This window comes from Eumetopias jubatus, unplaced genomic scaffold (assembly GCF_037043125.1).
Source record: "Eumetopias jubatus isolate StellerSeaLion01/CBP00866 unplaced genomic scaffold, mEumJub1_p1.0 scaffold_11, whole genome shotgun sequence".
Taxonomy (NCBI): Eukaryota; Metazoa; Chordata; class Mammalia; order Carnivora; family Otariidae; genus Eumetopias; species Eumetopias jubatus.
The window spans coordinates 85265789-85278756 of NW_028274817.1; the positions used below are offsets into that span (position 1 = coordinate 85265789).

Below are 12968 nucleotides of genomic sequence, written 5' to 3' on the forward strand. Positions count from 1 at the left end.
TTTGTTTTTTAAGTAGGTGCCATGCCCAGTGTGGAGCCCACTGAGGGCCTTGAACTCCCGACCCCTGAGATCAAGACCTGAGCTGAGATCAAGAGTCGGATGCTTAACCTACTGAGCCACACAGGTGCCCCAGCTGCCCTTTTTGTTCTAAGGCAGCCCTCAAATGAACAATCTTGTTCATGGCAGAAGTTTCCCAAAGTAGTTACTACAATTTTGAAATTTCCCTGGTGAAATTATGTCAGTTCAGTTAGATAAACATATGTGTTGACTTTCCGGTGAAAAAACATGAAGGACGAAGGTGCTTGGCCTGAGAGGCACAGTTTTAGACTGAGAAGATCCCATAAGAATTGCAGTGCTCCATAAGGGGTTGCTTGTGTAACTGTTGTCTCCAGATTCTGGCTAAAGGCCAACCGTCATGATCCTGGGCCAGGAATAAAAACCCTCCTGACTCTGAGCAGATGAAATTAACAAAGCAATTCTCAGGGACACAAAGACAAGACTGAAGAAGAAATTCATGTAAGTTTTGTTTGTTTGTTTTATTGTGGTGAAATACACATAAAATTTACCATCTTTACCGTTGTAAGTGTACATTTCAGTAGTATTAAATACATTCATAATGTTGTGCAACTATCACCACCATCCATCTGGGTAACTCTTTTCATCTTATAAAACTGAAACTCCAGGGGCGCCTGGGTGGCTCAGTCTGTTAAGCGTCTGCCTTCGGCTCAGGCTATGATCTCTGAGTCCTGGGATCGAGTCCCGCGACAGGCTCCCTGCTCAGCGGGTAGTCTGCTTCTCCCTCTGTCCCTCCCTCTCCCTCTGCCCCCCCACTCATGCTCGATTGTGTTCTCTCTCAAATAAATAGATAAAATCTTTAAAAAACCCTGAAACTCTGTGCTCATTAAACACTAACTCCCTACCCCCTCCCCCCGCCCCTGGTAACCCACTGTTCTACTTTCTGTCTCTATGATTTTGACTCTTCTAAGTATCTCATGTAAGTGGACTCCTTCAGTATTCCTCTTTTAGGGAGTGGCTTATCTCACTTAGCATAATGTCCTCGGTGTTCATCCATGTTGTAGCATGTGTCAGAATTTCCTTCCTTAAAGGCTGAATAATATTCCATTGTAGGTATATATCCCATTTTGCTTACCCATTCATCCACCAATGAACACTTGGGTGGCTTCCATGTTTACCCGTGTGAATAATGCTGCTATGAACACGTGTGTACAAATACCTATTTAAGGCTGCTTCCATGTAAGATTTTCTAATGGTTTCTAATGGTTTCCCCAGACCAGCATCCTTTGGACAAACAAGCCTTGGATACCAGGACTCCTCAGCCCCCAGGGTCAGCTTGAGAATAAATGTCAGGGTTATGCTCTTTCTTTTTCTATAGACTTTCCTTTTGTTGTGAAGTAACACTCAACCATGTAACTAAATATAACTCTTATATGTTTCACATATACAATTGGACAGACCACAGGAACGGATCGATGAAAGCTAGAAAACAATTTTACCAAGTAACAGTATATATCTGATTAGATAACCAAATTCCGGGGGATCCTTATTCCTAGGAAAACAAAACAAATCAATGCAGAGGACCTCATTGAAATGTCTATATTCAAGTCACTGTGAATTTACCCCCAAGCCAAGCATGGGCAGGGATGTGACTCAATTAGCTGGAGACACAAGGCGTTTCAGATATGTACACTATTACTGAGTTGAAGGTCACAGGGTAGGGCAGTGCAGGTTTCTGCTGAATCTCAGTGAAACCTCCTCCATTTGTGTTAATGCCCATCAGTCAAAGACCATCAGGAACCAAATTGGGTTTATTAGCTTGCTACAATGAGGGAGACCATACATCATGGGGAACCATGGAGTACTTGAGAAATGGATGTTGGAAGTAAGTGATTATGGATTTGAGTTTATGTTAGATGGTTTTTGTGGTTTTCAGGGTACAGTCTTGCACCTATTTTGTTAACTTTGTTTCTAAGTGTTTTTATTCTTTTTGATGGTAATGCAAATGGAATTGTTTTCTTTCATTTTTGGATTGTTCATTGCTCGTGTATAGAAATACAATTGAGTTTTATAATATTGATCTTACATCCTGTAACCTCATCTATTAGCTCAAATGGTTTTGTTGTAGATTCCTTAAGATTATCCATGTATAAAGTCACATCATTTGCAAATAGAAATAATTTCATTTCTGCCTTTCCACTGTGGATGTCTTTTTTTCTTGGCTAAGTGCCCTGGCTAGAACCTTCAGTACAATGTCAAATAGAAGTGAGAGTGGGGCACCTGGGTGGCTCAGTCGGTTAAGTGTCTGCCTTCGGCTCAGGTCGTGATCCCAGGGTCCTGGGATCGAGTCCGCATCCAGCTCCCTGCTCCGTGGGAAGCCTGCTTCTCCCTCTCCCACTCCCTCTGCTTGTGTTCCCTCTCTCACTGTCTCTCTCTCTCTGTCAAATAAATAAATAAAATCTTTGGAAGAAAAAAAAGAAATAGAAGTGAGAGGAAACATCCTTATCTTTTTTTTTTTTTAAGTAAGCCCTACACCTGGGAATGTGGGGCTTGAACTCACCACCCCAAGATCAAGGGTCAGGTGCTCTAAAGACTGAGCCAGCCAGGTGCCCCTGGAACATCCTTGTCTTGATCCTGATCCCTGGGGAGAAAGCTTTCAGTCTTTCACTGTTTTTTGTTTTTGTTTAAAGATTTTACTTATTTGACAGAGAGAGAGACACAGAGACGGAACACAAGCAGGGGGAGAGGGAGAAGCAGGCTCCCCACTGAGCAGGGAGCCCGATGTGGGGCTTGATCCCAGGACCCTGGGACCATGACCTGAGCCGAGGGCAGACGCTTAACGACTGAGCGAGCCACCCAGGCGCCCCGCACTGTTAAGTATGATGTTAGCTGTGGGGTTTTGTCCTTCATCAGGTTGAGGATGTTCTCTTCTACTCCTAGTTTGTTGATGCTATGTTACTTCTCAGCTTAAAACAACAGACTTACAACAACATTAACTCACAGTTTCTGTGGGTCAGGAGTCAGGACATGGCTTAACTAGGATCTCTGCTTAGGGTCTCACAAAGCTGAAATGAAGGTGTTGACAAGGGCTGCAGTCTCCTATGAGGCCTGACTGGGGAAGGATCCAAGCTCACTCTGGTCATTGGCAGAATTCAGTTCCTTGCAGGTGAAGGACTGGGGGCTTTGATTTCTTGCTGGCTGTCAGCTGGAGGCCGCCTTCGGTTCCTCGAGGCTACCTCTCTTTCTTGCCACCTGAGGCTAGGGTAACCTAGAGCTTCATTATAATATATTTACATTATATATTATACCGCCAGGGTGGCCTGGGGTCCAGCCACCAGTCTGTGCCCAGTTTCAATGCCCCCCCCCACACTGTAGGGAAAGATGGCCATAACAATTCCAGCAAGAACCATGTAGGGCCAAAAACTCCCACTCCCAACTGGTAGGAGGAGTCCCTTAGATGGTTGGAAACAACCTCAGTCAGAGACCGCCCTGCTATGACCCATAACCTATACAACCATAAAAAGAAAAGACACCTCTAACCTGGTGCAGTTGCCGCCTCTGGGCCTGCCCACTCTCCATTCTTGAGTATATATTGTCCTTAATAAACTGCTTCATGCTTGCTACCTTCCTTCTGGCTGCCTTTGAGTGTAGATCTTCATGTAAATCTTTCATGGGGAATCGAAGAACCAACACCTCCATTCACCCAACGCAGACTCTCCCGCCCGTAACAGTCCAACCTCAATTCTTTTTTTTTTTTTAAGATATTATTTATTTGACAGAGAGAGAGAGAGAGAGAGAGAGAGAGAGAGAGCACAAGCAGGGGGAGTGGCAGGCAGAGGGAGAAGGAGAAGCAGGCTCCCCGAGGAGCAGGGAGTCCGACATGGGGCTCGATCCCAGGACCCTGGGGTCATGACCTGAGCCAAAGGCAGCTGCTTAACTGACTGAGCCACCCAGGTGCCCCATCAACCTCATTTCTGATGTAATTATGGACATGTAATCACATATATCTGGTCACCTTTGGTCATGCACACTTTCAAAGGGGAGGGGATTACACAAGATTGTGGACACCAGAAGGCAAGGATCATGGGAACCACCTTAAACATCTGTCCATCACACCATCATTGGGTACATCATCTTCAGGCCCATAAAGGGATGTGTATAATGATTTTTATTGTAAAGTTGTTCTTAATACTGAAGAGATGGAGACAGAATCAATGGGTTAGATATACTCACAGCAGCATAAAGGGATCTTTCTTTTCTTCACTTTTAATTTGTGCCATGTTACCATACTTTTTTTTAATTAATTTTTTTAAAGATTTTATTTATTTATTTGATAGAGAGACAGCACAAGCAGGGGGAATGGGAGATGGAGAAGCAGGTTCCCTGCCGAGCAGGGAGCCCAATGCGATAAGATGTGGGGCTCCATCCCAGGACCCCGGGATCATGACCTGAGCCGAAGGCAGACGCTTTACTGACTGAGCCACCCAGGCTCCCTCATACTTTGTTTTAATTCCTAAATGAAAATCTCTTCATTTTTATCTGATTTTAATAGGAATACATATTCGTTGCAACATTTTTTCACACAACAGAGAGAAGTGTAAAGGACAGAGTGACAAACCATAATTTATCTCCCCACCCAGAAATAACCACTAACATTTCCCCTCCCAACATTTTTTGCCCAGTGTATACTCAAATTTTACCAAAGTTTTGTCTCCTTTGATGTGTCATTTCAAGTGGCTTGAAACCCTTTCTGGAACAATATATGGGTGAAATCTATTTATCTATGTATCTATCCTCACCCACAGTAGCGAGGAACTGTTTAGCCAGGGAACAAAGTCATATGTCTCCTCCCCAGGGTGGGAGAGGTGGGGACCGGATCCCCATTCCACCCCACTGAGTCAATTTTGCCTGCCTGTCTGCTAAGGGACAGCAAGGTCTGTTGCCCCGGTAACTGCCCTCCGACTGCCATGGCAACCGCCATGGCAGGCTCCAGCTTACCACCTTGCCCCTTGGGCATCTCCATGGCGACGGGCAGGATGGGGAGGCTGCTGGAGCTCCCCGGCTGCGCCTGCGTAGAGTGGTCGGAGAGGGGGTGCGGGCAGGGGGAGGGCCGGGTTCCCTGGCGCGCGCAGCCGCTGAGCCCCGCAGCCTTGCCCGCTCGCCCCCGCGCTGCGCACTTGCCAGCCAGTCCGCCCGTCCGGAGCCCGGCTCGCTGGGGCAGCATGGCGTGGTCGCCGCTGCTCGGCGGGCCGCGGGCCGGGGGCGTCGGCCTTCTGGTGCTGCTGCTGTTCGGCTTACTTCGGCCGCCCCCCGCGTTCTGCGCACGGCCGGTAAAGGTGCGACACCGGTCGGGCACGGGGTGGGGGTGGGCGGGAGGATGCTGCGGGCGAGGGTCTGTGCTCGGCTGCTCTCCCCTCGTCCTCGCGGGCCCCCCGCCTGCTCCCGGACGTGCGGGGGAGATCGGCCAGGGTGGCCCGGGTGCCCCCGCCAGTCCGCGCGCCCAGGCCATGCGGGACTCGGTGTCCGGGTGTGCGGGGCTCGGCCGGCCGCCACGCCCTGCCCACCCTTGGCACCTGGCGCGGGCCCGGCCTCGCCCCACCGGTCGCCTGTGGCGCTGTCCACGGCACTAGCGCGCATGAAGGAAGGGGGTGCGCGCACTGGTCTCTGCCCGAGAGGCGATGACTGGGGCGTGAGAATGTGCTGGCCCTGTAAGTGCGTGTCCTTTGATGTCAGCGCTTCCGAGCGTCCCTCCAGACGCGCCGTTGTGGGTCTGGGTGTGCAGTGTGTGTGATGCTGGGGGTGTTCTGCATTTGACTTGTCTCGGGGACCCCGTGTGAGTGTTTGTGAATCCTATGGTGATGGCTAGCCTATGGGCGTGTCCGTGTGTGTGTTTGTGTGAGATTTCGTTTTTTAGGTGGGAGTGGTCTTTGCATCCCCATGCGCACATCCCATTTTGGTTCTGTTGGCCTAAGTGACTAGGATTTTGTATGGGTGTTCCCGAGGCTGCTTCTCCCTGCCCCTTTATGGAGCTGTGTCATTCTGGGGAGAGAAGCCATGATGTCTCCGTGCTGCATTGTGTCTTTAAGGGTGGCGCGTGTCCTTGCATCTGGGCAGCTTGGCCATCGTAACCGCATGGGCAGCCGCCTATGTGAACGTGTGCAGTTCCTCGCGTGGGGATGTGGCAGTGTCGCGTTGCACCTGTGACATCTCAAGGCCTGCTAGTCCATGCGAGTGTGTGTGAGGTTGTGATTGCTGGTGAGTGTGTGACTCCCCAGGAGCTAAGGCGTGGTGGGCGCCCAGGGCACCTGGAGCACATCATCCTTCAACTTGTCAGGGCTGTCTGCGTCCAGGATGGGCCACTTGGGGCTCCTGTGTGGCTCAGTCGTTAAGCGTCTGCCATCGGCTCAGGTCGTGATCTCAGGGTCCTGGGATCGAGCCCCGCATCGGGCTCCCTGCTCAGCGGGAAGCCTGCTTCTCCCTCTCCCACTCCCCCTGCTCGTGTTCCCTCTCCCGCTGTGTCTCTCTCTGTCAAATAAATAAATAAAAAATCTTAAAAAAAAAAGGATGGGGGGCTTAAAAAATTAGTAAATATTTTATATATGACTTACTATAGTTAACATACATGTATGATGTAAGGAATAATGATAAAATAACCCCTGTGTGTACCCACCACTGAGGTTAAGAAATAGAGCATGACCAATAGTTAGAGGCCCCTGGGGGCCCCCTGCGCACAGCAACCCCCCTGCTCCATAATCGTTATCCTGTATTTTTTGTTCATTGATTCCTTACTTTTGTTTGTAGCTTATCACATATGTGTGTATGTCTGAATATGTTGTTTAGCCTTTCCTCGTAGAAATGGAATCGTACCAGGCATCAGGCTCCTTGTAGTCACTAGGGGTCACTAGGAAGTCATCAGGGCATCTGGTAATCTCAGGCAGCCTGCAGTGGAATTCGTTAACTTGCTTTTTTTTTTTTTTTTGGCTCTGCATCAGTTGTGAGATGCACTCACCATCCACATTTGCACATTGAAGTGCGTGGCTATAATTCATTTATTTTTATTGCTGCCTAATATTTCATGTTCTGAGAATATCATCAGTATATGAGTATATCATGGTTTATACATGCGTTCTCAACATGTCAGTAGACATTTGGGTGGTTTCCAGGCTTTTTTCCCCCTCGGTCCACTTCTATGATGTCACAAACAGTGCCCGATGTGCTTTTTCATGAACTCGGGTCCAGTAGTAGATACACAAAAGCTATCCGGGGGTGTAGCACCCCAGGGGTGGGTCATAGGATTTGTGCAGCTTTTTAGACATAAGCCGAATTGTTTTTCAAAGTTATTTTGGCAATTGAATTCCTACCGGCAATGTATGAGAGTTTCTGTTTTTCCCACAGCCATGTCAACATTGGGCATCATTAGGCGGTTTGAATTCTGGCGATCTTTGGGACATATTATGCTTAGTATCTCACTGGCACTTTAATTTGCATTTTCCTGATGGCTAATGAGGTTCACTATTTTCCATATATTTAGTAACTCGTTTTGTTTCCTTTTTTGTGAAATACTTGATCATTAGTTTTCCCTATTTTTTAATCTAGTTTTTATTTATTTATTTTTAAAAGATTATATTTATTGGGGCGCCTGGGTGGCTCAGTCGTTAAGCATCTGCCTTCGGCTCAGGTCATGATCCCAGGGACCTGGGATCGGGCCCCGCATCGGGCTTCCCTGCTCGGTGGGAAGCCTGCTTCTCCCTCTCCTGCTCCCCCTGCTTGTGTTCCCTCTCTCGCTGGGTCTCTAGATTATATTTATTTATTTGACAGAGAGAGACCCAGCGAGAGAGGGGACACAAGCAGGGGGAGTGGGAGAAGGAGAAGCAGACTCCCTGCCAAGTGGGGAGCCGGACGCGGGGCTCGATCCCAGGGCCCTGGGATCATGACCTGAGCCGAAGGCAGACGCTTAACGACTGAGCCACCCAGGCGCCCCTCTAGCTTTCATTTTTTATTTAAGTAATCTCTACACCCATGTGGAGCTCAACTCACTACCCCGAGATCAAGAGTCCAAAGCTCTTCCAGCTGAGCCAGCCAGGAGCCTCTCCCTATTTTTATATTAGTTTGTTTTTCTCTTTGCTTTTTAGGCATTTTTTTTGGTATATTGGATACTAATCCCTTATTGACTATTTGTGTTGTAAGCATCTTCTCCCGCTCTGGTTTTTTTTTTTTTTTAAGATTTTATTTATTTATTTGAGAGAGAAAATGAGAGCATGAGAGGGCAGAGGGTCAGAGGGAGAAGCAGACTCCCCGCCGAGCAGGGAGCCCGATGCGGGACTCGATCCCAGGACCCTGGGATCATGACCTGAGCCGAAGGCAGTCGCTTAACCAACTGAGCCGCCCAGGCGCCCTCCCGCTCTGGTATGACTGTTCATTCTTTTTATGGTGTCTTGGGACAAAAAGAAATCCTTAATTTTCATGTAGTCAGATTTATTAATCTTTTCCTTTTTTAAATATTTTATTTATTTGTCAGAGAGAGAGAGAGCACTCGATCCCAGGACCCTGGGATCATGACCTGAGCCGAAGGCAGATGCTTAACGACTGAGCCACCCAGGCGCCCCTATTTATCGTTTCCTTTCCATTGCTCCCACATTTGGGTCATTTGTTGCTCCTGCATGGGTTTTTGAAGGAATCGGTCCTGTCTCCACTGTGCTGAGTGTCCTTTCTGCCATGTAGCTAGTGTCAATATTTGTGGATCTGTTGTCAAGCTCTGTTCAATCCTATTACTTCCTTCTGCTGGACTGAATCTACTGTTCAACTGGCCCACTTAATTTCTTTTGAAAGATTTCACTTTTAAGTAATCTCTCCATCTAACGTAGGGCTGGATCAGGGCTGGATCTCACAACCTAGAGATCCAGTCACAGGCTCCACCCACTGAGCCAGCCAGGAGCCCCTTGCCTTTTTCTTTTTTTTTTTTTTCAAGATGTTTTTTATTTATTTGACAGAGACAGGCACAGCGAGAGCTGGAACACAAGCAGGGGGAGAGGGAGAGGGAGAAGCAGGCTTCCCGCCGAGCAGGGAGCCCGATGCGGGGCTCGATCCCAGGACTCGGGGATCACGACCTGAGCCGAAGGCAGCCGCTTAACGACTGAGCCACCCAGGCGCCCCGCCCCTTGCCTTTTTCATTTTGAATTTCACTTAAAACATATTTGTAGATGTTCTAGGTGTTTCTTTTTCAAATCTTCATAGTCATTTTTATGGTCTTTTGTTCCTTACTCATACTTCTGATACCGGTTTTTATTTCTTTAAACTTTCTGAAATTGCTTTAAAACTGTCTTGAGTTGAAAATTAATCATTGGGTAATTTATTCTACAGAAAGATTTACACACATGCCAAATGATATATGAACAAGATTATACATCCCAACATTACAAGAATAGCAAAAGATTGGGGGTGGGGGTGCCTGGCTGGCTCAGTCACTGGAGCACCAGGTTCTTTTTCTTTTTCTTTTTTTGTTATATTAATCACTGTACATTACATCATTAGTTTTTGATGTAGTGTTCCATGATTCGTTGTTTGTGCATAACACCCAGTGCTCCACGCAGAACGTGCCCTCTTTAATACCCATCACCAGGCTAACCCATCCCCCCACCCCCCTCCCCTCTAGAACCTTCAGTTTGTTTTTCAGAGTCCATCGTCTCTCATGGTTTGTCTCCCCCTCCGATTTCCCCCCCTTCATTCTTCCCCTCCTGCTATCTTCTTCTTCTTTTTTTTTTTCTTAACATATATTGCATTATTTGTTTCAGAAGTACAGATCTGTGATTCAACAGTCTTGCACAATTCACAGCGTGGAGCGCCAGGTTCTTGATGGGGTTGTGGGTCCAGCCCCACATTGGGTGTAGAGATTACTTAAAAAATAAAATCTTAAAAAAAAAACATCAATAGCAAAAGATTGGAAACACCGTAAATGCCCATCAATCAAAGACTGGTTAAATAAAATGTGTACATCCATACAAAAGAGATTCAATGAAGAGGAAAGAAAGGAAAACAGAGAGAGAGAGAGAGAAGAGGGAGGGAGAGAGACACGGAGGGAGGGAGGAGAAAGAAAAGAGAGAGAGAAAGGATGTACTGAAAGTACTGATCTAGACATAGATTCCGAAATGCAAGGTGCGTAACAGTTTGCTACCTTTTGGGCAAAACAAGTGAACAGTAGGAACCTATAAAATGCAAATATGGTTCTTATAGTCCACAGCATCAACATAGAAAAATCTATGGCTCTCATAAACGCCACCACCACTCCTATAAAGACACCTGTTCTCCGGCAACCCTGGGGCAAATTCTGAATCACTAGGAAATCGTCGGGGGGGGCGGTCTCCGGTGGCCTTAGGGGTGTTTGGGTATATTTGAGGGGCCGCGGTGCCTTTGGTGGCATCTGGGGGTGTTTGAGGTCCACGGGGCTCCCCTGGGTGGGGGGGGTGTCCCTGGCCTGACAGACGCTGACATCTCCCCCCTGCCACGTCTTCCGGCAGGAGCCCCGCGGCCTGGGCGCAGCCTCGTCGCCCCTGGCCGAGGCTGGCGGCCCCCGCCGCTTCCGGAGAGCAGTGCCCCGGGGCGAGGCGGCGGGGGCCGTGCAGGAGCTGGCGCGGGCGCTGGCGCACCTGCTGGAGGCCGAGAGGCAGGAGCGGGCGCGGGCCGAGGCGCAGGAGGCCGAGGATCAGCAGGCGCGCGTCCTGGCGCAGCTTCTGCGAGCCTGGAGCACCCCCCGCACCAACGACCCCGCGCTGGGCCTGGAGGACGACCCCGACGCGCCCGCCGCTCAGCTGGCCCGCGCCCTGCTCCGCGCCCGCCTGGACCCCGCCGCCCTCGCGGCCCAGCTCGTCCCCGGCCCTGCCCCCGCCGCTGCGCTCAGACCCCGGCCCCCGGTCTACGATGACGGCCCCACCGGCCCAGAGGCCGAGGACGCCGGCGACGAGACGCCCGATGTGGACCCGGAGCTGCTGAGGTACCCCGGCAAGGGGTGGGCAGGGGGCGGCGCCTGCATCCCCGGGCTGTGGCGGGCCGGGGGGGGGGGCAGGGGTAGGAGGGCGAGGGGCGGCGGGGGGGCCTGCCTCACAGCGTGGTGCCAACACCTAGGCCCTGGGATCCTAGGAGGGAGTGGGGACCGCCACCCAAGGTGTTAGGGTCAGAGGTGCTTGGCTGCGGAGACAGTGGGGAACGGGACTGCAGGTCCCGGGCGGGGGAGGGGGGCTCCGATGTCCGGTTGCTGGGGGGAGGAGTGGGAGGCAGGGAAACCGTAGTGTGCGGGCTGGGAGGCAGGGACAACTGGAAAGCAGTGGGCTGGAGACGGCCGGGTCCCCGGGCAGTATGGGGTTGCAGGGCCGTCTGGGCCCTAGGGCAGCGGCGTTGATGCGCGGGCACAGCCTCACTACCTTCCTCTCGGGCTCTCCGGCAGGTACTTGTTGGGGCGAATCCTGGCGGGGAGCGCCGACCCCGAGGCTATGGCTGTCCCGCGCCGCCTCCGCCGTGCCGCCGACCAGGATCTGGGCCCCGAGGTGCCGCCGGAGGGAGTGCTGGGGGCCCTGCTGCGGGTGAAGCGCCTGGAGACCCCCTCGCCCCAGGCGCCGGTTCGCCGCCTCCTGCCCCCCTGAGCACCCTCGGGCCCAGGACCACCCCACCCCAACACCCCGACTGCTCCCCGTTGGCACATCGAGAGCGGCTTACCCCGTCAGCCTAAGACGCAGTTGCAGCCCTAGAACCCCAAGATCCCCGCCTTTGGCCCCACAATAAATGCAATCTGAAGCAGCTATATGCTTGTCCGGAGTGGCGGTTTCAAGGGGGGGGCTGGTGGGCTGAGTGGCGGTGGTGACCCTTAGACAAAGGCAGAGGGCCCCCTGCCCTGGGTGGGCCCTTTAGAGTCCCCCCTCCCCCACTCTCTGCCTCTCTTCTCACTGGGGGAGGCGTCCGTAAAGACAATGGCAGTAACCACCCAGATCCTGGGCCCCACCCCACAGGGCTCTGAGGACACTTTCAGGGCCTGCAGCAGCATTTTCCTGGGGTCCATCCTTCTGAGGACCAAGGAAGGGGTGGCTGTGAGGCCTGAGTGGTTTTGAGCTGTGCCTCCGGCCCTGTCCACAGGCACCCATGAGCCTTCCTGCTCTGGGGGGGGGGGGGGCGGGGGTAAGGGCTACCAGTGGGAAGAGAGGGAGTGGGCTGCAGGCTAGGGGGCTGTAGGCCTTCCCAACACACACCTCCTTGCGTGGGGCATGGGGCTCTGCGTCTGAGCAATTCAAACCTGGGCCTCCAGGTCATGAAGAAAGTGTACCTCTCAAGGCAGGGAGATAGGACGCATTGTCTGCATTTGTTAGCTTGATTTGTAAAGTTTAGATATTCAGTAATATAGTATGGGGAGTGCTATCTGTATTCTCACCCCCCACCTGAAGATACTTCGAGTTGTGGCGGGAGCTGGTTTATGCTCCGACCTTCGCACAGGCCCTATTTCCCTGCACGTTTTTACTCAAATGTCACCTACTCAGTAAGGCTTTCCTTCACCTCCCTGTCACTCTATTCCTACCGTCGCTTTTTAATACATAGCCTCATGTTATATCTGCGAGGCCAGGGATTTCTAAGGCTCTTGTTTGCTTCTACATCCTTTGCACCCAAAGCAGGGCCTGGCACACAGTGGGCTCCCCCCAACATTTCTTGAATGAAAGAATTGTCACAACTCAAGTAACATTCTCCCCAGTTTCACTCTCACCCACGTAACACTTGGCACAGAGGCAGCTTTGAAACCTGAGAACACCGTTTATTTAATTTGGCACACAATCTCTTCGCTCGCCAATAACCAATACGATGCCCCACGTTACCAAATGCCCATCACCAAATGAAAATCTCCCCAACAGAGGGATTCATCTATCCCCAGTACACCAACAGTGTCCCACGCAGCTAGTTGCTGGGGTGGGGGGTGGGGT

General features: G+C 50.9%; 1 protein-coding gene across 1 annotated transcript; it reads left to right on the top strand.

Moving 5' to 3' along the window:
* Positions 1-5186: 5186 nt before the first annotated feature.
* Positions 5187-11806, top strand: PCSK1N (proprotein convertase subtilisin/kexin type 1 inhibitor). Its single transcript, XM_028113519.2, has 3 exons — positions 5187-5351; positions 10530-11002; positions 11453-11806. The coding sequence occupies exons 1-3, from the start codon at positions 5238-5240 to the stop codon at positions 11646-11648; spliced, it is 783 nt and encodes a 260-aa protein (XP_027969320.1). The 5' UTR covers positions 5187-5237; the 3' UTR covers positions 11649-11806.
* Positions 11807-12968: the final 1162 nt, after the last annotated feature.